Raw genomic sequence first — 24,026 nt, forward strand, 5'->3', positions numbered from 1 at the left:
CAGTGTGACTTTTTTGATCACTGCTGCTTACTGACATTGAGGCGACCTGACATTGGCTAATAAACAAAGCGCACTGTATTATTTTTGGAATGCTAATGCAGCACTTTTAGCAAGTGGCCCTGAAATGTGTGTCTGTGACATTCCTGGGAACACTACCTGCCTGTCGGCAGCTTCGAACATGGGCCGTAGTTTCCGAGGCTCGTTAACGTGCTGTGACGAAGGAATCCTAAGGAAGCAGCGGGCTCCGACTCACGGCGATGATCACGCAGGTTTTATATTATAGGGGCACACTCTCACTGTGACATAAAAGAATTTCTAGAACCGATAAATAATTTATACTCGCCCGATGGTGAAAGCCAAGCTTTGCATCTGGCTTTCGTAAGGCTCCATCAGCCTCCTAACTTTTAGGTCCTTTTTATGCAGAATATAGGATTCCTCTGATCCAGCGTCACCATGGCAACGAGTGTCATCTTGCTTTATGGCTAGAGAACATAATCTGGTTGGAGCAACTGTTGGTGGTTGAGCACATCACTTGATAGGGAGAGAAGGCGGAGTGGAGCAGAGAGGTGTGGGGGAAGTTACCCCTTAGGTGGGGTGAGTACTCCACTGCCCTATTTAGATCACAGTGACAGTCCTTTGTTAATTTGTTGCCTCGAGTTCTCCGCTGGAATACTTTTTACCTCTCATCTCCTGATGTCAGTAGGACGTGCTCCCTCCTCGTCGCTGTATCAAATGGCCCATCATGCGTTTGTCTGTCTGTGGTTCATGTGAGCGTCTGAGGCCCAGTCTGTCCTGCTCTTCAGGCACGCGCACCTGATTCCTCCCGGTGATACCGTCCAATCTATGCTGTGTTAATACATGCCTGTTTTATTGATGCTCTGAACGTGTTTACAAATGATCAGCCTCGGTGACTGTGCCTGCTGCTAATTGCTATCGATAATTAAAGCTTCTCGCTAAGGGCTAATGCTGCTGAACCATCGACCACTGGCTAGCTGGCTCGTCGCTGACAAGGAATCTATATGCATTCATTGATGTGGTTGGGGTTTCAACTAATCAGCCCATTACGCTGATCTGAAAGAGAACGTGTGCACGTATTTGTCCTTGTGTTTAAATCAGATTCCGAGGCCTGTCTCTGTTCTGTTGGTGACCGGCGAGTTTCCTCCGTGGAGATTTTAATTTATCGGAGTGTTTTGATTTCAAATACTAGCTTCTTTCTCCTGACAAAGAGCTAGACTGCGTGTACAGTATTTTAAACAGGTTGATCCTTCAGCCGAGCTGCTGTAATGCCGCTCAGTGGCTCACGTCTTTTACTGCCAGTCTTCGTCAGCTGGATGCTGACTTCAGGAAGGCGGCTATTGCTTTTTCAGTGCAGACATGGAAATGAGCAGGAGCCTTTTGCACAGTGTGTTGATTGCAGCGCGCTAATGCCCCAGAGTGGTTCTCATCATGTCTGATGGAACAATATGAAATCAAAGCTGTGTGCTCTGAGCACTTTGCAGAGTGAAAGTGTTGAGCATCAGGGAACGTCAGAACAGATTATGAGCCTTTCCGCTCTGCTTCGCTCTCTCTTTTTTTTTAGTCTCTCCTCCTTACTTCTCTGCCTCTTTGTCTCTCGTACCCTCCCTCCTTATCTCCTTTGCAGCTTAGTTAGGCTATCTCTTTTCATCTGTACTCTTCTGCTCCATGCTCTCCTCTTTTCACCCCCTTCTAGCCCCTCCTCTCACTGTGAGGCCTAAGATGGAGTGGCTCAGTCGCTGAGAGCTCATAGTTAATTAGGCTTGGCCTTGTCACACATTGAGGGCTGGAGCCAGAGCTGTAGTTAAGCCCAGTGGGGAGGCAAGAACAGAGATGGAGATCTAGAACATTTGGCATCAATCTATCGCCTGCTGCTGACAAAGCCAGCTACCATTCCTTTGCTCGCTTAAACCGTGTGGTTGGTATGCATCGATCACATCAGATTACTATTAGCTGTACTTGCTGCACTGATTTATGCAGATTGCAAAACTGCAAATATTGTGCATTTGTAGCTTTTTCTTTTTGCAGCTGTTATGCATTTTACAGCTGGTACACATTCGAGTAGGCAAAAATGTATTTGTTATAATCTCCTCCTGACATACGACAGAACAGAGGGTGTGCGTGTGTGTGTGTGTGTGTGTGTGCGTGTGTGTGCGCGTGTGTGTGTGCGCGTGCGTGTGCGCGTGTGCGTCCGTGTGTGTGTGTGTGTGTGTGTGCGTGTTGTTCTTTGGAGCAGGGTCTCTGTAGCATAAAGGGGGTTTTTGCATAGTCTCTCCTATGGATTGTTATAGCCTGTGTGAAATATCCACCAGCTTAACGGTGTGTACAGCCATTCACACAGACAATCATTTTCTCCCTCACTCCCTCTCTCTCACTCTCTATGTACTTGACATAAAAAGAGAAAATCCCATTTCAACCGTGACATTTTGCCTGTGTAGCAGAAACATACAGGGACTATACATCAAAGCAAGGCGGAGTGCACAGTGAGGGAAAGAGGAGGTTTAATGACGGCGACAGTCTGGAGTGATGATACAGAGCTGCTATAAGGAGAAGTGTTGAAATTATTATTCCAAGTAGACACCCTGCACCAAATTCATCTCACAACTGTGCAGGGAATATGGAGCAGATTGTGTAATATTGATCACGCTCCACATTGTTCAGGCAATTAATTCAGGCTTTTGTACAAGTGGTTTAATTAATCTATCTGTGCTTTAATCCGATTGTATCTCTTCTCTTGGCAGGTTCCACATACAGCGTTTTGTCCACCATGCCCTCAGACTCTGAAAGCAGCAGCTCCCTCAGCAGTGTTGGTATGTATGATTACAAAAGACTTGTTATGTTGTGTGTATTCATGTAAAACACTGAGTTGTTAGATCCAGCTAATGGTTTTCTGATAATAATTCTCTATTGTCTCCCAGGTTACACGATTCAGGAAGTCAGGGTTTTAATTTTTCATTTGCTGTAAAATCCCGCGGCCGTACGACAACACTCTCCCTGTGTCTTCTCCGTTCCTTGAGGAGTTTGCAGTGCTTGCCTTTCTCTAGTTTGACAAAGGTCCAAATGACTCAGCTGTGTTACATAAACCTCAAAATACTGAGCCAAAGACGAACATAATCCCCACATTTCCTGCCACGGGCGTTCTTTTCTGAGGATAACAGCCCTGAAAATGACTTATGGATGTGTAATTTTTTTGTCATAAGTTGTTTATTTGAGAAGGTGCTAGGGTCACATGGCTTTGTGAATTTAATGATCTGAATGTAGGTATTAAGCCCAGTAGTGACAGCTGCAATTTAACCACCCAACCTTATAATGAATGGATAAAGATCAGAGACTTTCTGTCTTATGAAAACCATAACCTTTTACTCTTAAGAGGGCATTGAAGCCAAGATATGACACAGAAAGTACTAGCAATGCTCTGATCAGCCTCCGGTAATGTGTGAAATGTTGCAGGTTCGCCTGTTAACGGTGAAGCGGCCTCCCCACCCCCAGCTATCAACGACAACCGCCCGTCCGGCGACAACCTGGACACCATCTTGTTCCAGCTTCGCCAGGTGACCAGAGAGAGGGACGAGCTCCGTAAGCGCCTGGCGTTGGCATCGCCCGGGACCTCCTTCGATGACTGCAGGTGCAAATCCCCGACGGCCAACTTGTGTTATTGTTACTGCCTCTGGTGATGCTTGTGAATATAGAAGCCTCTTCAGTCTAATAGTAATACTGCTTTTTGCCTCAGACTTGCGTTTTACTGCTTTCAGAGCAGCAGAGTTTATTACTGCTAGTATTTATTCTGTAGGGTTGTTAAAGTCACAGTGATGTCAGTGTTCTCAGTTCTGGCTGCCACGTTTTCATGTACTGCTTTCTGGAATAATACTGGCTGTACCTTGCAGAGACCGTGCATCAACCCCACCTCTGTAATAAAGTTTAAGATGCTTTACTTGCTAAATGTTTTTTGTGCATCAGATGAAAGACTGCTTTTTTTACCTATGCTGACTTGTAGTCTTAAGTTTCTTTTTTGTCCTTAATCCCATATCTTGAATGTGATCTTTTATCCTGTATTATCTGAGCTGTGTTAGGCCACATCGGAGCACAAGGCTATATACATTGCTCATTCCATGCTCCTTCTTTCCTTAAGGCCAAATTCCAAAGCTAGTCATGACTATGAGCGCCTGAAAAGTCAATGCATGAGGGCCATGGCGGATCTGCAGTCCCTCCAGAACCAGCACACCAAAACACTCAAGAGATGTGAGGAGGCTGTGAAGGAAGCTGATTTCTACCAGTGAGTAGTTTTCCCGTCCCATGTCATACTACCCATAGCCTAAATTCTGGTGCCTGTACATTTTTAGATGTGGCGAATGAGGGTACACACGTCTCATTACTGAAATGTTCCCGCTGTTGTGAGCTGTACCGTGCTCGTAACTCCCACCTGCTGCTTTTCAGCGTTTTATTGCGCGGTTTTACTGGAATCGTAACAAACACTGGCATGGTGTCGCAATTAACCTAACTGAAAGCTGCAGCTGGCTTTCATAGGTGAAAGTGACTTGGCAGTAAAAAAAAACAAGCATGGAAACGGTTGCATTTATGTGACTGAATAATTCAGGCTAATAGCTCATAAGATCAGGCACAGTGTGTGAAGTGTAGTAGATGATAAGGCTGTATAAACTGTCTAAGAGTGGAGATATCTTTGCTGTTTTCTAACAGAATAGAAGCAGGAGATTGTGTTCTGTGTATAAACAACATGGATGCCTCAGATGCTTGAGACTGATGAGACTTAACTATTTCACACATAGCGTCTGTGTCGCTTCACATGCACGCGCTCGCTACTCCTTTCCGTGTGTTTCCTTCCCCCAGTATGCTGCACAGCCGCGTCCTCAGCGAGCAGACGCAGCTGAAGGAGGAGATGGAGTCCGTCAGGAGGGAGAACGCCCAGCTCGTCCGAGAGCACAACCACCTCAAGCAGAACTGCGAGGAGCTCACGCGGCTGCACGGTCAGGACCAGCAGGAGCTGGCAGACCTCCGGCTGCAGCAACAGCAGGTACAATCCCCTCGCAAACGCACACGTGGGTGACCGTCGTCGCTGCCCAGATGTTGCAAGGGCAGCAGTGGATTTTGGAGATTTACTGATACGGCACAGATGCCAGACAAAAGATATTCTTTATTACTAATACTCCTGAAGGATTTTCACCCTTTTCTATTTCATAATCATCGCCCACCTGCTATTTTCTCTATTTAATCCTTTGTCCTAAATGCCAGAAGGTTGTTCTGACCTGTATTGGACTACTGTGCAGTTCTGTCTCACACAGCACCCATGGGAACAATGCAGTAGTCGGGATCACAGGGCAGCCATGCAGAGGGAAATGCACACAGAGTGTTTCCCAAAAGGGCAAGCATATAAGAGATGGGCTTTGACTTGGGCAAAGGGCACTCTGGCCCATGTAGCCATGTAGCGACATGATCAGCGCGTATGTAATGTATGTTGTGTAGATGAGGTCAATGCAGCCCTCGGGTCACTCTTGCAGGAATGGAGGTGATGACATCAGCAAGACCTGCAGTAATGAGGCACTCCGTCTCGTAGAGATTGCATTTTCTAGTCTGAAGGACTTGCTGCTATATGTATAAAAAAATACTGTTTCTGTCTTATGTGTCATTCTAGAAACACACTTCACGTGGAAAAGCCATTGTTTTAGCTGGCACCAGATTTGCTTGCACTGTAAAAATAGAATCCTGCCTACACATTGATGCCATCTGCTGCTTAAGTGGGGCACAGCAAATACAGGCTTAGCTCCGTTTCATGTGATGCCAGCAGCAGTGTGAACACCACCACTAGACGTGCAATGGCGCCGCTCGATGACTTTCATTGTCCTCGCTAGGTAATGAGAGAGAAGGGCTCATCGGAGGTGTTGAACAAGCTGTATGACACAGCCATGGATAAGCTCGAAGGTGTAAAGAAGGAGTACGACGCCCTGAGCAAGCGCTACAGCGAGAAGGTGGCCAACCACAACACGGACCTCAGCCGTCTGGAGCAGGCCGAGGAGGAGAACCGGCGGCTGCAGAAACAGATGGATGCGCTGCTCAAACAGCGTGACTCTGCCATCCAGTACCAGCAGCAGTATTCCACCTCGATGAGGAGGTGAAGGCACCTTTACCTGCACACACACAGCGCAGGACTCATGATGATAATCATATTGATATAATAGATAGTCCTTCTTTAGTTCCGTGATTATATTTTATATATAAGGACTACTCCCAGTGCACCTCATCATCTTCTCCCACTCTCCCAGGTTTGACTCAATTCAGCAGGAGCTAAACAAGTCCTCGGCTCAAAACAAGGAGTTGCAGAGAGAGATGGAGCGCTTGCAGTCGGAGGTGACACGCTACAAGAACCTGCAGCTGAAGTCAGCCAAGGACTGCGAGAAGTACAAGGAGGAGAGGGACTCGGTGTTCAACGAGTATCGCCTCATCATGAGTGAGCGGGACCAGGTGATCAAAGAGCTGGACAAGCTGCAGACAGAGCTGGAGGCTGCCGAGGCCCGACTGAAGAACACCTCTTCAGAGAGAGTGGTGGCCAGTGAGGAGTTGGAGGCCCTTAGACAGGTATAAGATGTAAAAATGATCAAATGGATGCAATATTATTTTATGGATCACTCTCATTTTACCCATGCTACTGCACACAAAACAGCTAAGCTCCATTGCTTCATTTTAGTATTTTTGAACATTCTGGTTGACAGATGGAGAGAAGATTCATAACTAGCTCTGGATCACTATGCATTGGCCCTCAAGTCATCATTTCACTTTGCATGAATGAGTCAGTGCTGAGATGTCCTCGTTGCGTTTTGCCCCCTTTTGTTCCGTGACAGGAGCTGAACTCGTCTCTGGTGGACCGGGACCGGGCCATCTGCGAGAGGAACGAGCTGCTGGAGAAGTACTGCCACGAGGTGAAGGACAAAGCCGAGGCCCAGAAGGAGCTGAGCCAGGCCTGCAAGGACATCGAGATGGTCCGGGAGGAGAGGGACGTGGCTCGCAAAGAGAGGACGGAGGCGATCATTCAAAGGGATCAGCTGCTCCGAGAGTACTATCAAGCCAGACAGGTATCAAACACATTGCACTTTAGATTTGATATAGTGTGAACATAACTGTTAGACACTGAGTCTTTAGATGATCTGATGTGGCTGTTTTAGCATACTTCTGTAATAAATATCTTGTGTGGTCAATGTTCTTAGAAACAAGATTCAGCCACGTTGGACATGGAGCGAACCAATAAGGAGATTGAGATGCTTAGGAAACAGTATGAGGCCATGTCTCAGGAACTGAAGGAGGCCACACAGGAGGCCGAGGTGGCCAAATGTCGACGGGACTGGGCGTTCCAAGAGAGGGACAAAATAGTGGCGGAGAGGGAGAGCATAAGGTGAGTATGTGTCTGAGAGGAGCACTTGCCGATATCTGCAGCCCTCAATAAAACGCATCCGTGTGTTCCCACCTTCCTCAGGACTCTGTGTGATAACCTGAGACGGGAAAGGGACCGGGCAGTCAGCGATCTGGCCGATGCCCTGCGAAATCTGGATGACATGAGGAAGCAGAAGAACGATTCGTTAAGAGAGCTCAAAGAACTCAAGTGAGTCTTCATGGTGAAAATGTGAGGAAAAGCTCCGACGCGATACAGAGAAAATCCCTTTGCATTTGAGTGACCAGAGAGCAGCATTGCCTCTAGTCAGCCAACTCTGTGAGCCACACTGTCTTTGTCTGTTTAAGCTTTTTGCACTCAGTGTGTGGCAGGGTGTAAGCTGTGATATTCGGCCTTTGGAGACTTCATTGAGCTCAGTTGTTCGTCTGGCTCCATTTTCACATTACCAGATTAAAAGTGTAATCCCAAAAAGCATCACTGTTTTGGACACACAAACACTCGGCTTCTTTCCCTCAGTGTTTCTTCCTCCAGCATCACGCCCGTTTATGGCGCGTGTGAAAGCGCCCTCTGCTGGCTAAGATGTGCACAACAACGGAGTCTGCAGTGACTTTGAAAGTTTCTTCCCGTAGCCTCAATAAAGTGGTAGATGCGGGATTTTAATATCACCGCTACCCTCAAGGCACACCTCAGTAGGACACCATATATCATGCTGACAGTAGGATCGTGTGTGCATTCTATACTATGTGTGTTTGTGTATATATAAAAAGAACTTAACTTAATTTAAATTTGTTCTTGACATCAGCTGGATGGAGCATAGTTATAGTACCGTTTCTACATAACTGCTTACTTTCTTTCCTGTAGATGTGAACCAACACTGACTGTGTGACTCTGTCTGTTGTTTTCCATCCATCTTTACTGGTGACTGGTGCTTGACTCTGTGTGCAACGTCTTTCTTTGTTAAGGGAGAAGATGGAGAGCCAGCTGGAGAAGGAGGCCCGGTTCTGTCAGCTAATGGCCCACAGCTCTCACGACTCCGCCATCGACACAGATTCCCTGGAGTGGGAGACCGAGGTGGTGGAGTTTGAGAAAGACCGGGTAAAAGCAGAGCGCAGCCTCCTGAAAACTGCCAAAACCTGGCGATGGTAAAATAATCTTCATATATTCTCTTTTTTACAGGACGACATGGATTTGAAGGCACTTGGGTTTGATATTGCTGAGGGGGTAAATGATCCATACTTACCAGGCGACTGTGGAATATTTGTTACAAGGGTGGATAAAGGAAGTATCGCAGATGGAAGGTTAAGGTATGAGCTCCCTTATGATACTGTGATGTGTCCTTTTCTTGACTAACTGTTTTTAAACGCCTTGACAACCATCATTTGTGTTTTCCCAGAGTGAATGACTGGTTGCTGAAGATTAACGACATCGACCTGACCAACAAGGACAGGAAGCAGGTTGTGAAGGCTGTTCTTAATGGCGGCGGCTTGATCAACATGGTGGTGCGGAGGAGAAAGTCGCTGGGAGGAAGGCTCGTCACTCCCGTTCATATCAACCTTGCAGGACACAAAGGTAAATTAGCCAGCGAAGCTGTTAGGCCTGTTAAATGTAATGTCACGTCTCATAACCTTTCACTGTTGTGCGCCTCAGACTGTGGCATTGGGCTGGAGAGCGGGGTGTTTGTCACTGCCGTCGCCCAGGGCAGTCCAGCAGCCAGAGAGGGTTCTCTCACCGTTGGAGACAGACTGATCGCTGTGAGTCTTTGTCAGCTCCTCTCAAATCCTCTTTACTTTTTCTTAGAAATGCACCTTTCCTCCACATCTTCCACACCGAAGCTCACACAGGTCTTTTGAGTTTCTAATCCAGGCCCTGATCCATTCCAGTATCTACACTCCAAACCCAGATAAGGTGGGATTTGGCTGAGTGTCTGATGCAGAGGGGAAAATTCCTTCTTTTTTCTTTCTTGGTCTAAATCCTCAAAAACTTAGCGGAGTAGAGGACAAGGTGATGCCGTCTCTGTGCACCCAGCTGCAGTGTAGCCACATTTAAAGGACAAGTGTCAGAAATGGAGCTTTGCATATCCGTCTGTCTTTGAGAGTGACCCCTCTCCCGTTAGTCGCGAAACTTTCAGCTCTCCTGTTAGTTGAAACGCAGAGATGAGACTTAATCATTGGCTTCAAATCTCCGAGCTCTTGGATCTCTCTGCTCCCTATTTAGCAGCATTGCAGCCTCCTGGTAGTAGCCAGCGAACTGATACGCCAGACGATAGCTCAGCTGCAGCCTCGATTAGTCATGGTGAGCACAGATGCATTTAGGAGATGTTAATCGCACTAGAGTATCGTATTTTATCACACCCTTGTAAATGTGAAGCGCAATACTGTATCAGGTTATAGATTGAAAACAGTCCAGACTGTAGAATCTGTAATGAAATATAAATGGGATGCAACCACTTGGAGGGAGTGTGCTTTATTAAAATATATTAGATTTAGGTTAAAGCAGATTTTCTTTCATTTTATTTGGTAATAAGTGTGTCTCAGTTTTGGGAAGGCAGAGACGCCTGAGAGAAACATCAAAAAGACTAATGTCCACTGCCTCGGCTGTGAAGGACCTGTTCTCATTGTCAGTGTCTCTATGTTCTCTAGATAAATGGCATTGCTCTGGATAACAAATCTGTGACAGAATGCGAGGCTCTGTTGAGGAGCTGCAGGGATTCTCTTAGTCTGTCCCTCATGAAGGTGAGCACACTCGTCATATTGTATGTCCTTCTTTTCTACTTCATCTGACATTTCTCTGAACGTATTCACAAGCTTTCTTTTAATAATTCTTACACCTTGATTTACTAGTGTGGAGTGTTCTATCCCATACTCATTCAAATTTTTGTTTTCATTAAAAGTGTTCTGGTTTATTGGGTGTGATTGTTACTTTCATTTGTCCTTCTTACAGTTCTTCCCTCACAGTGCGTCGGGTCAGAACATCTTTGAGAGTCTGCGGGAGTCATCTGAGAAATCCAATGGGCGCATTCACCTGTCAGAGATTCACGCCCGGAACAGCCGCAACCTCAAACACAACAGCTCCACCCAGACCGACATTTTCTGCCCAGATGTTGGAAACGCCAGCACAAGTAGCATCTCCGGGGAGAGAAGGAAGGTTAGAGGTGAATCTGATGACGGCTACGGCGACATCAGTAAGCCGTTCTTCACAGGTTCCCTGCACGCAACTAGCCTTCGCCCGGCCTCTGACTTGGGCACCGGCCGCTATGGCCCCAGTGCTTTTCAAGAGTGCTGTCCCTACACCAAGGCCCCTTCCTCCTTGCCTTTTGAGCCTGTCTCCTCATCAGACTGCGTCACAATGGAGACATCCCTGGAGAAGAAGCACAGTGGGGGCACGTGGCCCAAGATGATGGTGGGAGGTATATCTGTTGCACCAGATAACACCAGTCCGCTCACAGCTGCAGCACAGCTCTCAATCTATAAATCACCAAAGCAGAGGAAATCTATCTTCGACCCAGACACCTTCAAGCGCCCCGAAACGCCTTCCTCTAAGCTGGAGTACATGGCAGCCAATCAGATCGCTGCAGTAGCCGCCGCTGCTGCAGCAGCAGCTTCCCATTCCCCGCAGCCATCTAAAGCCGAGTCCCACTCCTCCTCATCCACCCCTACGCCCACACCCCCAACCCCACCCACTCGCAGTGACTCCTTTAAGTTCAAACACAAACATCAAAGCAGCTCTGCCTCCGACTGCACAATCACCTCAGACGGCAAGGGGGAGGCTGTCATCTCCATGGCAGCAGAGCAGAGCCGGGAGAGGACGGAGCGAGAGAGGGACAGAAATGGAAACCACTACTTCCTCGACGGCAAGGTTCTGACCTCCAGAAAGTCGTGTGACGAGGATATTGGCCGAACTAGAGGGGAGGAGCCAGAGGTGAAGAGGCCACGCCCTAAGTCTGCCCCAGCCCTCCGCCGCAGGATGACGCCTCAGACCATCACACTTCCCGCCTTCCAAGTGAGTGTAATTAAAACTTCTAATGGGTATGGAGTTTATATTTGGTGCGTTGGCTTCTTAAATGCTCTAAAGACGTCCTCTTAAAGAAATAAAACCCTAATGAGTGATACAGAGAAGCATGCCAAAAAACCCAAATGGCACCTACACGTCCAATCACCCCCTGTGCCAAAGCAGCCATTCGGTAATAGAATTTACAGCCCCATCTGAGTTATGCTTCTGGGACCTGCCACTCTGGTGCCAGCGTGATTGATGTTTCTGCACTGGAGCAGCCTTGACTCATGAGGCGAGTCGATGCCTGGGGCTCCAACAAATGTGCTTAGCTACTGTTCCAGCCCTGAAGCAAATACAGTAGAGGAACATTCTGGGAGTAAATGTTCGTTTTATTATTCTGGAATGTCGAACCTGCCATTTTCTTTACCCCATCTAGTGATGGAAGATTTCTCCCAAGGTGTAAGTGTTTTGTTATCCCGGAGGGCAGGCACTGTAGTAATTTGGTTTTTGTATGTCACTCACAGAGCTACTCTAATGACGAGCACTCGCCAGAACCCAGAGAGCTGCTGCCTTCCTCCCCGGGCCGCTCCCACAGGCACAGTGTCGGCTTCGTGCCCACGGTCTACAACGGCATCCTACCTCCTAGTGAGTCCCTCCGCTGCTCGCAAAAACACGCGCCTTCGCCGTATTCGCCCCCCATTCTGACTCTGCGCTCTCTGTCAGGCTCAGCCCACCGAGGCCTGGCTCCGTGCCCCGCTGTGACCGCCGTGATGAGGAATCCAGTGTACACTGTGCGTAGTCACCGTGTTCACACCAGCAACTGTCCGTCTCTCGCCTCCCAGATTTGTCACCAGCACACCCACACCAGGTCACTTCCTTTCCTACACTCTTTGTTGATTTTGTGTTTACATCCTGGTTTGTTTGTTGTTGTTGTTGTTGTTGTTGTTGTTGTTGTTTTTGACTGGGCCAGTTCTTGTGACTAATATATTTAAATTAGTTTCACAAAGGCAAAATAATGAAAAATGTATATTATTATAGGCAGTTTTCGTTTAACTCGGTCCATCAGTTGAATTAACTTTGAAGAGTGTAATGATTGACATAATTACATAAGCGTTGTATAATTATATAAATGTTCTACCGTTTGTGTCTGTGTAGCCCACAGCACCAGGGTCGTCTGAGCCTGGACCTGAGCCAGCAAAAGCGCACGAGTGACTTCTCTGAATCCTCGTCGTCACGCAGCAGCAGAGCGTCACACGGTACAAATTCACTGCCCTCCAGCGCACGACTCGGTCAGTCTGACACCCACGCACGCACACACGCTTAAAGGTCACGGGAGTCCCTTTCCCTTTTTGTTTGATATTACGTCCGAGTGTACACTCCTCTCCCTCTTCTTCCAGGTTCTGTCAATAATGTCCAATACCGCACAGAGAGGATCAAAATCCCCTCCACTCCGCGCTACCCCCGCTCCATGCTAGGTTCAGACAGAGGTACAGTCAAAAACACACATCATGAAACGCACTTCTTAAACTACTGAAATGGGTCAGATCACGTTCATACAGGAAAATCATTTTCCCACTTGTATGTATTCTCCAGGCAGTTAAGATGGAATTATTTAATTAGTTTCCTCAGGTGTTTCGGCATATTAACATACATAATGTTTTTCCAATCCAGGCTCCCTCTCACACTCCGAGTGTAGCAGTCCCAGTCTCATCACTCCCCCACAGTCACCTCTCAATCTGGAGACGTCTTCGTTTGCCAGCAGTCAATCACAAGGCTCCATTTCCACTTTGCCACGGATCTCAGTCAGCCCTGTGCCAGTAGGCGAGCGCAGGAAAGACAGGTACGAGTGCGCCCCAGTGCAGACTTTAAAAAGCACAAATGTGCTTTCCACGAGCACATGAAAGAGATTTCTGTAATATAGCCTGTAATAAATTTACATTGGACTGAACTGAACTTGGAATAATATTTAGGTGATTGCTGTCTATTAAACCTGTGAGGCACGTTATAAGACGGGGATATAATATATTGATAGGACTCTCTTTGGAAGCAGGTACAATATGGTCCTGTCTCTGTTCAGGGCGTTGCCAAGCAACAGGTCTATGATGGCCAGAACTGTGCATTCCCTCATTGAAATTCACATGAAATCCTGTTTAAACTCATTTTAGTAATTTTATGGCAGCCTCTCCTGTTCCCTGAAATGAGATGCTGCACTTGTGGTGCATGTTGGAATTTCATTTGTTCCTTCTCACCAACGTTTTATTTCTAACACCTCTCGCTCCTTTAAACTGTTGTTGTCTCTGCGTGATATCTGTCCTCCATTCTCCTCTTTATCTTCCTCCCGCCTCTCTGACCTTCCATTTCCAGATCTCTATATCGTAACCGATCATTTCTAAGGATTCCTCTGGCTGCAAGGCCGAGGTTCTCCTCTCTCAGGAGCCTCAGGTTCGTTGTCAGTGCTGCAAACAAGGGAATGCCCCTCCCTTTCCCCCAAGTCCATACGCTTTGGTGCAGTGGCGTAGATAAGACAGAGGAGCGGGGTACTATACAGAATGCAGAGAGAGACTTTGTGATGATTCACCCAGTGTGATGCGCATGCCTGAGTATAAAGTTTATGCCTTAGGAAGCAACACAGCCCACATCCTCTACACTTTAAAGACTTGTGTTCATGTTTTCATCTGGCTTTAAACATGTTGGAAAATTCACCAGTTCACTGCAGTCTTAGATCTTGCATGCGATATCTAAGCCCTCTGATGATGACATTGCCGATATGCATGTGTGTATCTTGGCCGTAAGCCAGGTCACCCTTCAGTCTGCTGCATGTACAGTCGCCTCAAAGGAGTCACCCTTCACTTTTTGTACAATTATTATTATTATTGAGATCTTATTTTTAATGAATATAATTGCTGTTTCATTTATATCTTTAGTGATGTTAATGTTTACATATGTATCTAAATGTGTTGAAAATGTAGCGTTTGCAACATTTATGAAACTAGTAAAAATCCAATTTATATTGTTGACTTTAATTGATTTCCTTAACGTGTGTACAAAATTTGATGCTGGGCACAGATCAGTGCAATAGTATAAAGCATTTCAAACACTAGACCGTTAGGCTGTTTAACTGTCTGAGCAGACCTTGGTCAGGGAGGTGCCTGAGTGCAGAACAGTGACTCTCATTAAGCTTTAGCAGTTCTCTGCAGCTGTAGTAGGTACATTTGGATAGCTGCTATTTCTACATTTGATGTTAAAAAAATCTTAAATTAATGTCAAAGACATTTTAGGTTGTTGTGTGTCATCAAGTGTAGCTCAACACACCACAGTAAATTTACTAATTTACAATTAAACATACAATGCAGTAAAGTGAAGGGTCTGACTCCTTTCTGAAGGAACTTTATATTATGCAGTGGTATAATTCCTCAGGCCTAACCTTTTGGGTCATGGTCTTGTTCATACACCACCGCTGTACCCCTGTCTCTGGATGCTAACCCATTCCTCCCACCAGCCTTCATGGAGCCGTATGCCATGTCCAAAGCCAACTTGTTATTAGGACACAAGTTCACGTAAATCCCCTTTTTATTTGAAGAGGTTTTCACTTGCCTGTGCTGTCATCATGTTATTGTATGTGGTGTCTCTGTACTATGAACCTGCACAGTTTCTTCCTCAAGCCAGGCAAACAGAAGATCAGTTTACAGGCCTGGGGAGAAAACTCAACTTTTTTTGTGTATAATGCTTTAGGTCTTTTTCGTTTCAGTTAATTATGGTTTAACACCATCTATACACACCTCTTTGCACTACATGCGATAATGAGAAAAGTGGGATTCCAATCAATGAACTGATTACACACGTGGATTACAGAAGCTTTTGTATTGCAAATACATATTGCAAATATATAAACTCTTAAATTGTTTTATGTTTTATAATAAACGTCTGCTCTCGTCATACAAAAGCAGTTTTGCATAAAGATGGACATAGTTCAAACTTGTAAGAATGGGTATTTTATTACTCACCTGAAGTGGGCGCCGCGCCAAGAAGTCTCCAACATGACGTAACTCTCCAGAGCTGTAAACAAATTGGTCAGCCCACCTTTGAAAACAATTCCTTTCCATCTCCCCTCAGCATTCGTCTGTATATCCCCTTGATGATGTTACTCATTTGCGCCTGTTTCTCGTTTGCCACCAGGCCGTACCTGGAGGAACCCCGCAATGTTATCGTTCACAAAGGAGCAGAGCCTCTGGGAATCTCCATCGTCAGCGGGGAGAACGGAGGAATCTTTGTCTCTAAAGTTACTGGTGGTAGCATCGCCCACCAAGCAGGGCTGGAGTACGGAGACCAATTACTGGAGGTAGGAGCAATCTTCTGGATGTCAAAGGCTAAAGCTTCAAGCAGAATACATAACGATGCTTCGGTGGGTTCCTGAGGGAACAGAGCAGTGGAGGAGAAGTAAAGTACCAGCATTACTAACATTTTCTGGCAGTTTTTGTTTGCTAACCACCTATTTATTGCGTATGAATTGAAACCCTGGAAAACAGTGTTCATAATGTATAGCATCACGGAATTGCAAAGCATAAAACCATTAATATCAAATGACTTCCAAGTATTATGTATTTCAAGTAAGACTGTAATGAAGGACTAACTCCATTCCATTACCTCCATCAAGTGTTACTGGTTGATGCATAGGGAGTTATTATGGTGCATATTTTATGCAACAAATTCTGTATTTGCGCTGAAGCAACACATGTCTAACTGTGTTAATGAGTTTGCAAGTGATGTTATGGCTGTCTGGTCAGTGCGCACATTTTTCTTGAATTTTCTTTATTTAAAGTAAATAAAATTGGGTATATACGCGAGCATGAGTCTCTCCTCCACCGAGTACATCTAATAAACAACGCATGTTTTTTTTTAATGTTTTTTTAATAACCCTTCTCTCTTACAAATCTCCTCCAATTACCATTTTCTTCCTTTATTAGTATAATGGCATCAACCTGCGAAACGCTACAGAGCAGCAAGCTCGTCTCATCATCGGCCAGCAGTGTGACACCATCACCATTATGGCCCAGTACAACCCACACATGTACCAGCTGGGCAACCACTCTCGCTCCAGGTAACGTGTGTGTGTGTGTGTGTGTGTGTGTGTGTGTGTGTGTGTGTGTGTGTGTGTGTGTGTGTGTGTGTGTGTGTGTGTGTGTGTGTGTGTGTGTGTGTGTGTGTGTGTGTGTGTGTGTGTGTGTGTGTGTGTGTGTGTGTGTGTGTGTGTGCTTGCGTGTGTGTGTGCTTGCGTGTGTGTGTGCTTGCGTGTGTGTGTGCTTGCGTGTGTGTGTGCTTGCGTGTGTGTGTGCTTGCGTGTGTGTGTGCTTGCGTGTGTGTGTGTGCTTGCGTGTGTCCAGGTCTTCAGTGTGCAGGTTGGTTATGAAACCCAACAGTTCTATGATCCTGTCCTCTGTAGGTTTTAAGCACTGAGGCTAGATGATGCATGTTTGTGTCTTCAGTGTTAAGGCAAAGGAAAGAGCTGTAACATCCAACTGTGGGATAAAACCAGATGTTCTGTGTTTTTAACTGATGCAGCTCACGCCTTGAGCCGGTCAGTACACAGCCGACTCCCCAGGGCAGCGGAGCCGCCACCCCTGACAATCACTCCAACATCGATACGCTCAGCGAACAGGATGAGGGCACCCTCACCCCCTCCTCCAAGCAGACAACGCCCACCACCAGCCCCCGCAGTTACATCAGGTGAATAAAACCGCAGACCTGAGCTCTGCCTAAGGAGAGCCTTTGCGCCCCTTCCAACCCGCTACCTGTCGTCTTGCAGAGTTCCAACTGAGGGCAGCCGGAAGGTGGGTGAGCCGCGGCTTGTTACGGTGCACAGGCCTGGGGTGGAGGTGGGGGTCACACTCTGCGGTGGGAACCTACGGGGTGTTTACATAGAGAGCCTGGATGAGGACAGTCCTGCCAGAGGCCCTGATGGGCTGCTCCCTGGGGACCTCATCTTGGAGGTATGGATTCACATGTATGACGCACATACACTAGATATAGTTGTAATAGCAGTCATGTCAGAGCTACCGTACATTCTCTAAGATTCCTGTTTCCAGTCATGGTGTGTCGTTGTTAGTTCAGTACCAGAAGTCCCTGGTATTTCTTACATAGATACGTGTGTCTTTCAGTATAACTTGGTGAATATGAAGAATAAAACCGCAGAAGAGGTGTACGTCGAGATGCTGAAGCCTGCAGAAACCGTCACGCTCAAGGTGCACCATCGGCCGGATGACTTCACCATGCTCAAAGACGTTCCAGGAGATGGCTTTTATATTAGGTGTGTGTGCAGACACGTATTACACATGCATGCTGGCCACTGGTGGGCATTCATGTGTTCTGCTCCACAAAAGGACCCCTACTAATTTCCCCAGGCAGCTTCATCTCTGTCCGTGCAGCTAAATATAGCCCCACCATTGGAGCGCGCCACGGATGAGCTGGAATCTCTCTCAATTATGTCCCAGATCCGCTGTGTGACTGCGGCGATGCTAATCACACCACACATTTAGGTTATCTAATCTCCAACACCACATCCATTTTAGTGCTCCGTGTTAGGAATACATTGTATATGAATGGAAAGTGAGGCACTAAAATAGTCGTGTTTTATTGTTGGCAGTCTGTCGGAGCAGGTCGACGCAGCTGCCGCAGTCACTTGTCATATAGGCAAGAGGGCTTGTGATGTCATCTGCAGTAAATATACCCAGCCTGCCCAGCTGTAGCAGATAGGCTGCTTGAGAAAAGACTTACGAGGCTCCAACAGGCAAACAAGATGATAGATAAAGTCTTTTACAACTGACTCTTCAGATAGTTCTCTCCTCGCCTGTCGTCTGACACGTCGCCTCCTCCCCCACTTTATTACCTTTATGCATCTCCCCTCTCTCGTTCCGCCTTGCACCGAAAAACTCCCCATTCATCCCTGTCTCTCTCTCTCGCCAGAGCACTTTATGACCGGGTGGGTGAGGCTGAGGGGGACCTTAGTTTCAAGAAGGATGACATCATGTACGTGGACGAGTCGTTACCAAAGGGCAGCTTTGGGATGTGGATGGCCTGGCAGCTAGACGAGAACGCACAACAGATCCAGAGGGGACAGATACCCAGCAAATACATGTGGGTGGTTTGTGTGTTGGGCGACAATTAAACACTAATGCAATTCATTCGTGGATAACCTAAAGTACTGTCTGTGTGGCGCAGGATGGACCAAGAGTTTTACCGCAGACACAGCGTGACAGAAATGAAGGAAGACTCGAGTAAGACTCTGTCTGCAGCAGCCCGCAGATCCTTCTTCAGGAGGAAACAGAAGCATAAACGCAGCAGCTCCAAAGACAGCAAAGAGATGGTGGCTCTGGACACCATCAGCACAGACTCCATCCCATTTCTTGACGGTAAGAAGGTTTAGATGCTTTTGACTGGAAAAGGAAAACCCTCGTGGAAAGGACGTTGGGTTGACCTGTGATCTTTGTGTCAGACTGTGTGAGCCTGGCCTACCAGCGGGTCCAGAAGGTGGAGTGCGCTTCTCCCCGACCAGTGCTCATACTCGGGCCGCTCACGGACCCTGTCAAGGAGATGCTGGTCAAGGAGTCTCCTGGAAAGTTCTGTCGATGTATTCTGGGTGAGTCCATGTCGTCCAGATGTTTGCCAGACGGACACATCAGGAAATTGGGAATTGTTTTGTATTTTATTTATGTATCTTTAGTTTTTTAACCCTGATTTGTTTCTGTTCTGCCTGCAGAGGTAATGAAGGCATCCCAGCAAGCCATCGAAAGAGGCGTCAAAGACTGCCTCTTCATCGATTACAAGCGCAGGAGCGGTCATTTTGACGTGACAACTGTTGCCTCCATCAAGGAAATAACAGATAAGGTATTAATTGGAGCTTCTCTCTAGATTTTATTATGGAGGATAAAGTAGCTTGTCTTCAATTTTAGGCTTTGTTTTGGTAAAATATCACCATCGGAGCGCTTTAATCTGAAATGCTGATGAATGAAAAGCTCATACAGTGAATGTTAATCCCTGTTGAGGGTTTTGGAACAGTGCATTAAGTCGGTTAATCTATTGAAATCATGTTCCGTTTTCCTGTTTTTGGACACAGGGCTGCCACTGTTTGCTCGACATCGCCCCGCATGCCATTGAAAGACTCCACAGTGTTCACATCTATCCGATTGTCGTGTTCGTGCGCTACAAAAACGCCAAACAGATCAAGTAAGGGGCGCCCCGTGTCATTACACTATGTAGGACAAGCAGATACCTCCCTGCATTGTCTGTGCTTTGGAACCACACACACACACACACACACACACCCACACACACTGACAGCTGTGCAGAATGCTTGGCTGGCGAAGGCTGGAGCTCTGTGCCAAGGCGAGAAAAATGAGGATGGGAATGTCCTGCTACAGAGCAATCTCACCCAGATTGTGTGTGGCTTGATATATAGATGCGTGGTCAGAGCAGGATAAGGCTTCGCACTCTTGAGCCCTCTGTGCTGGCTCTGGTGCATCTGTCACTACACACATGTGGATAATCTCCAACAGCTGTTTCTCCCTTTACAATTATACAACTCTTCTAGTGCGTAGTGTTAAAGATACATCCTTTTTTGCATGCTGTTTCACCAGGAGTCTGTTTTTGTAACCAAATCTCTCTATTAGACACTTAACATTGTTAGAATCTGAAAATACATACAGTACTTCAACGACTTTATTCTAATGGCTTTATTCTAATTCGTTTTTGTGTTCCTTAGGGAGCAGAAAGATCCGGTTTATCTTCGGGACAAAGTGTCCCAAAAACATTCCAAGGAGCAATTTGAAAGTGCACAGAAGATAGAGCAGGACTACAGCAAATTCTTCACAGGTTTGTGGGCACACAGAACACACAAACTCAGAGCAGACCGATTAAAAACTCACACCGAAGCCTCAACTTTGTCCTCTCTGCCCATTTTATTTGCAGGTATTGTTCAAGGCGGCACCCTTCCGTACATTTGCACTCAGATCATGACTATAGTTGATCAAGAACAGAGTAAAGTCCTGTGGACTCCGCTCGGCTGCCCCTAGAGGAGACTGGCTGCCACTACAGCAAGCTGCAGCTTCCTTCTCCACCCCCTAAACACTAATTAACCCTCTCACACTACACCAACAGGTACACAGTAGTGAGCTAGTTGTGTAAATTATTGACAATTTTATTTTGTCTTTGTCATGATTTGTAATCAGAACCTCCTTTTATTTCTGATGTGCTCTGGTTGGTAGCACTGGACCCTGACGTCAAAGTTCATTCAGTCTTCCCTAAGGGTTTCTGGTGGTGTACTTGTAATGCTGCATTGTAAGCGTCCGTTTACCGTCAAAAGATGAGTCTGAATATTGGTGTTGCTATATGCCCCCCCCCCCCATGTACACAAGCCTCAACACTAATGAAGTTCATTCCTTTGATTCCCTTGTGTACCAAATGACATTTGTGGCTCCCCTGACAATTATGCACCCATTTGACAATGACTGACAACTAATCGTTTGTTTGTTTTGTGTGTGAGTGTGTGTGAGTGTGTGTGTGAGTGAAAGAAGGCAACGGTGAGACTGTTCACTATTGTAATGGCGATTTCCTTAGAGCTGTCTGTCAGTGTGACTACGATGCTATAGAAATGGAATGCCAGGCTCACACGTCGGCCCCTCCTCGTGGTGTTCCATCCCAGAGGCGCGAACGCCTCGAACCTCTTGAAGTATGTAGCTGTGGTCTTACCGAACCCGACCGCCAGAAGCGACGGCCATGAAAGCTCAAAACGCATCGATGTTTGCTCTATGCATTGTGTTTCTATCGTAGCGGGGCGTGTGAACAGTTTATGGGCCGTTCGGAAGTGCCTTTGGAGACGAAGCCTGGTCTGAAAGCAGCCCCCGGGTCACTTAGTCGAAACCTTGACATAAGGTTCCTAATGTTAAAAACCCAGCGTATGCCATTTCACCCACCGTTGGCTAAGTGGCCCAGAGGCTGGTTTGAGACCAGTACAGTGCAGAGCGCATGACAATGGTGAGGTTTTGAGGGTAGGCCGAAGCAGCGGCCAACGGGTTAACTCCTCAGAATGCACTCCAGGGCTAGACAGACCACTGTGTAACGATCATTCTATCTCTTTAATGTATATTTAACAATAATATAGAGTATAACATATTACAGTATGCAGATACATCTAAAAACATATATATAAATATATATTACATGTATTTTTACTAGGTCATATGCCTAGGTGCGTCTGGCGGTGAAGTCATGTCTTAGCAGGTATTTGCATGTTAGTTTTTTTTTTTTTTTAAAGAATTAATTTTTGGGGTTTCTGTGGGTGCTTGTCAGTCACTTACATGTACTCCTTAAAAGAGACACTATGAAGAAATTTTGCAGGGTAATATCTTAAAGGATTTTCCTCTGACCTGTTTAAATGTTAGTGACTGTTCATTGTTATTTAATTGTATTTTTTTTTTTTTATTAAGAAGGCAAAAAATCTCGACAAAAATATTCTGCCCTTCCTCGAAACCATACCCTGTATCGTATTGTGCCAAACTCCACTTAGGCAACTTTATCCTTTTATTTCTGTTTTGCACTTGTTTCTCTGTGAACCTTCAGCATATAACTGTTCCTAGGTTTCCAGCGGACGATTAATAGGTACTCACATTTTTATTGTAACTAACATTTTCATGTATCACGTCAGTTCCTTACATTTCATTAATGGCCTTTTACTCTTAATTAGAAAAAAAGGATCACTTCTTATTTGAATTATGAAAAAGGGATCTATTCTTGCACAGTTTTTCAATAGAAAATGTATCCACAAGTTTGACTATTGGGACAATAGAGTAACCAGATGCAAACTGTAACCTTACTATTTTTCTGAGTAGATAGCAAATGGTAGCGAGTGCGGGATACGACACGAAGCGGTCGTATTTTTAGGAAGACACTAGATGCCAGGTACTGATTGAACTTTTCTTTTATTAAAAAGAATGTGATTTGTATGTTGAGACATTCACATGAGAATAAAAGTCGTTTTCTGTATCACAACATGGACCTCGGCTGAGTCTTATTGTGTTCATTCCAGGTGTCGATGGTCCAGTCCATCACATAAACACTCCCAGGATTTGCATCATCAATGACCAACACCACGTGTGATGCAGTGAAGGTGCTGCCGTTCTACCGCGTCCTCCAGGTCCCCTCCTGCCTGTTTTTAGACAGGCCCTCCTTCTGGGGGTGCCTTTCAACACAGCTGCTGACAGCTCGACTGAACTTGAGAAGTCTCAAGTCTGACAGCCAAGGATCTTTGTAGTTGACATTGGCAAGCCGTGGCCTTTCCCAGCTCACGTCGGACCGTGGGGGAGCGGGCGAGCGAGCGCGTTTCTCCCTCTCCCTCCGCCGTCTCCCGGATTCGCGGGGCAGATTCCTCCTGTTCGGCCGTCTGCCGCCCCCCCGGCGTGGTCATTTTTAGCATCGGACGCGTTCTGCTGGCTTACGGGACAACTTCAAACCTTGTTTTGCAATGTGAGGATTCACTGAGCATCACTGCTGTTAAAGCCGATTTAAAATGTTGGAATAGTTGAAAAACCTTCTGGTGTCGAGGCAGCGAACAGAGAGAGCTCCTAGTGTTATGGCCCATGCACGTCTGCCTAAACACACTGATTAGATGCTGCTCAGTGGTCCAGCTTTGCAGTACATGTAATTATAGACCTGCCTCTCACATAAGCATTTTGCAACAGTGTCATTGCAATGAAACTAACAGTAAAATGTCCACCTATTCAGTGAAGTGTAGCGTTTGCCTGCGCCGCGTCTGTTTTACAGCGTGCAAAGTCAAAACGCTTGCACAGGAGGTTTGTGCCATCATTTATAGGCTTGTCTTCGGTGTTTTACAGCCGCCCTCCTGCTCAGGAGATTCTGTTACAGCAGCTATTTCTGCAGCCATTTCCCTGATAATAAATGACCGTCCTCACACCCAACGTAGGCATGTTTTCGTTTCATATGATATGAGCCTGGGGTCAAGTGTCGTAATTGCGCGTTTCGTGGGGCATTTATTAAGTAAGGAACGAGCTCATTAACCCCGTTAATCACGGTGCTTTCAAATGCTGCAGAATGCAGGGGACAGGACCTTTAATGCAAACACACGCAGGGGTGTGGGGTGCAGGCTGGGGAGAGTTTATTATTAAAAAAAACCTCCAAGAAGTCTGGAGCCCTGTGAGCACCTGCCCCATCTGGTGCACAGGGGTCAGTGGTTATTCAGGGCCCGGGGCCAACTGTTTCCCCGTATCCTTTAGGTTTGGGCAGCGATGAGGGCCAGACTGTTTGCAGCCATAAACTACAGCCGGCCGTGCCTCACCGTCACCACCAATCCCCACCTGTTTTCACCTAATATAGACGTGTAAGCGCATCGCAGTGGTTGCGCAAGAGTGTGTGTGTGTGTGTGTGGGGGGGGGGGGGGTTCATTCATTCCCTCTTTCTCTCCAAATGAAAACAGGGACGCCCGTCATGCATGCGTTAAAAGCCACAGTCTCCGTTACTGATAATAGAGAAAGGGAGAGAGAGAGACTGAGGGAGAGAGAGCACTATCCCTAATGAAACGCCGTCCCCACAGGGACCGACGGGGCGCATTCAGTGATGC

General features: G+C 46.5%; 1 protein-coding gene across 3 annotated transcripts in view; it reads left to right on the forward strand.

Annotated features, from left to right (window-relative positions):
* Window positions 1-22,441, forward strand: part of dlg5a (discs, large homolog 5a (Drosophila)) — a 27,881-nt gene extending 5,440 nt beyond the window's left edge. The window contains exons 2-34 of one of the 3 annotated variants that reach the window (XM_029175506.2): window positions 2,757-2,825; window positions 3,466-3,640; window positions 4,145-4,288; window positions 4,861-5,044; window positions 5,880-6,139; window positions 6,291-6,603; window positions 6,867-7,097; window positions 7,230-7,414; window positions 7,496-7,621; window positions 8,374-8,506; window positions 8,588-8,715; window positions 8,805-8,980; window positions 9,059-9,162; window positions 10,051-10,143; window positions 10,352-11,410; window positions 11,926-12,046; window positions 12,125-12,269; window positions 12,557-12,690; window positions 12,799-12,888; window positions 13,073-13,241; window positions 13,766-13,843; window positions 15,578-15,740; window positions 16,366-16,499; window positions 16,961-17,125; window positions 17,205-17,388; window positions 17,557-17,705; window positions 18,362-18,532; window positions 18,617-18,807; window positions 18,891-19,034; window positions 19,155-19,282; window positions 19,512-19,621; window positions 20,157-20,266; window positions 20,363-22,441. In XM_029175506.2, coding sequence (XP_029031339.1) covers window positions 2,757-2,825; window positions 3,466-3,640; window positions 4,145-4,288; window positions 4,861-5,044; window positions 5,880-6,139; window positions 6,291-6,603; window positions 6,867-7,097; window positions 7,230-7,414; window positions 7,496-7,621; window positions 8,374-8,506; window positions 8,588-8,715; window positions 8,805-8,980; window positions 9,059-9,162; window positions 10,051-10,143; window positions 10,352-11,410; window positions 11,926-12,046; window positions 12,125-12,269; window positions 12,557-12,690; window positions 12,799-12,888; window positions 13,073-13,241; window positions 13,766-13,843; window positions 15,578-15,740; window positions 16,366-16,499; window positions 16,961-17,125; window positions 17,205-17,388; window positions 17,557-17,705; window positions 18,362-18,532; window positions 18,617-18,807; window positions 18,891-19,034; window positions 19,155-19,282; window positions 19,512-19,621; window positions 20,157-20,266; window positions 20,363-20,466 — 5,870 coding nt within the window. In that variant the 3' untranslated portion in view covers window positions 20,467-22,441. The remainder of the gene's footprint in view (window positions 1-2,756; window positions 2,826-3,465; window positions 3,641-4,144; window positions 4,289-4,860; window positions 5,045-5,879; window positions 6,140-6,290; window positions 6,604-6,866; window positions 7,098-7,229; window positions 7,415-7,495; window positions 7,622-8,373; window positions 8,507-8,587; window positions 8,716-8,804; window positions 8,981-9,058; window positions 9,163-10,050; window positions 10,144-10,351; window positions 11,411-11,925; window positions 12,047-12,124; window positions 12,270-12,556; window positions 12,691-12,798; window positions 12,889-13,072; window positions 13,242-13,765; window positions 13,844-15,577; window positions 15,741-16,365; window positions 16,500-16,960; window positions 17,126-17,204; window positions 17,389-17,556; window positions 17,706-18,361; window positions 18,533-18,616; window positions 18,808-18,890; window positions 19,035-19,154; window positions 19,283-19,511; window positions 19,622-20,156; window positions 20,267-20,362) is intronic. The other 2 variants (XM_029175507.2, XM_029175508.2) reach the window with 2 other exon arrangements.
* Window positions 22,442-24,026: the final 1,585 nt, after the last annotated feature.

The sequence above is a fragment of the Betta splendens genome, chromosome 15, assembly GCF_900634795.4.
Source record: "Betta splendens chromosome 15, fBetSpl5.4, whole genome shotgun sequence".
NCBI lineage: Eukaryota > Metazoa > Chordata > Actinopteri > Anabantiformes > Osphronemidae > Betta > Betta splendens.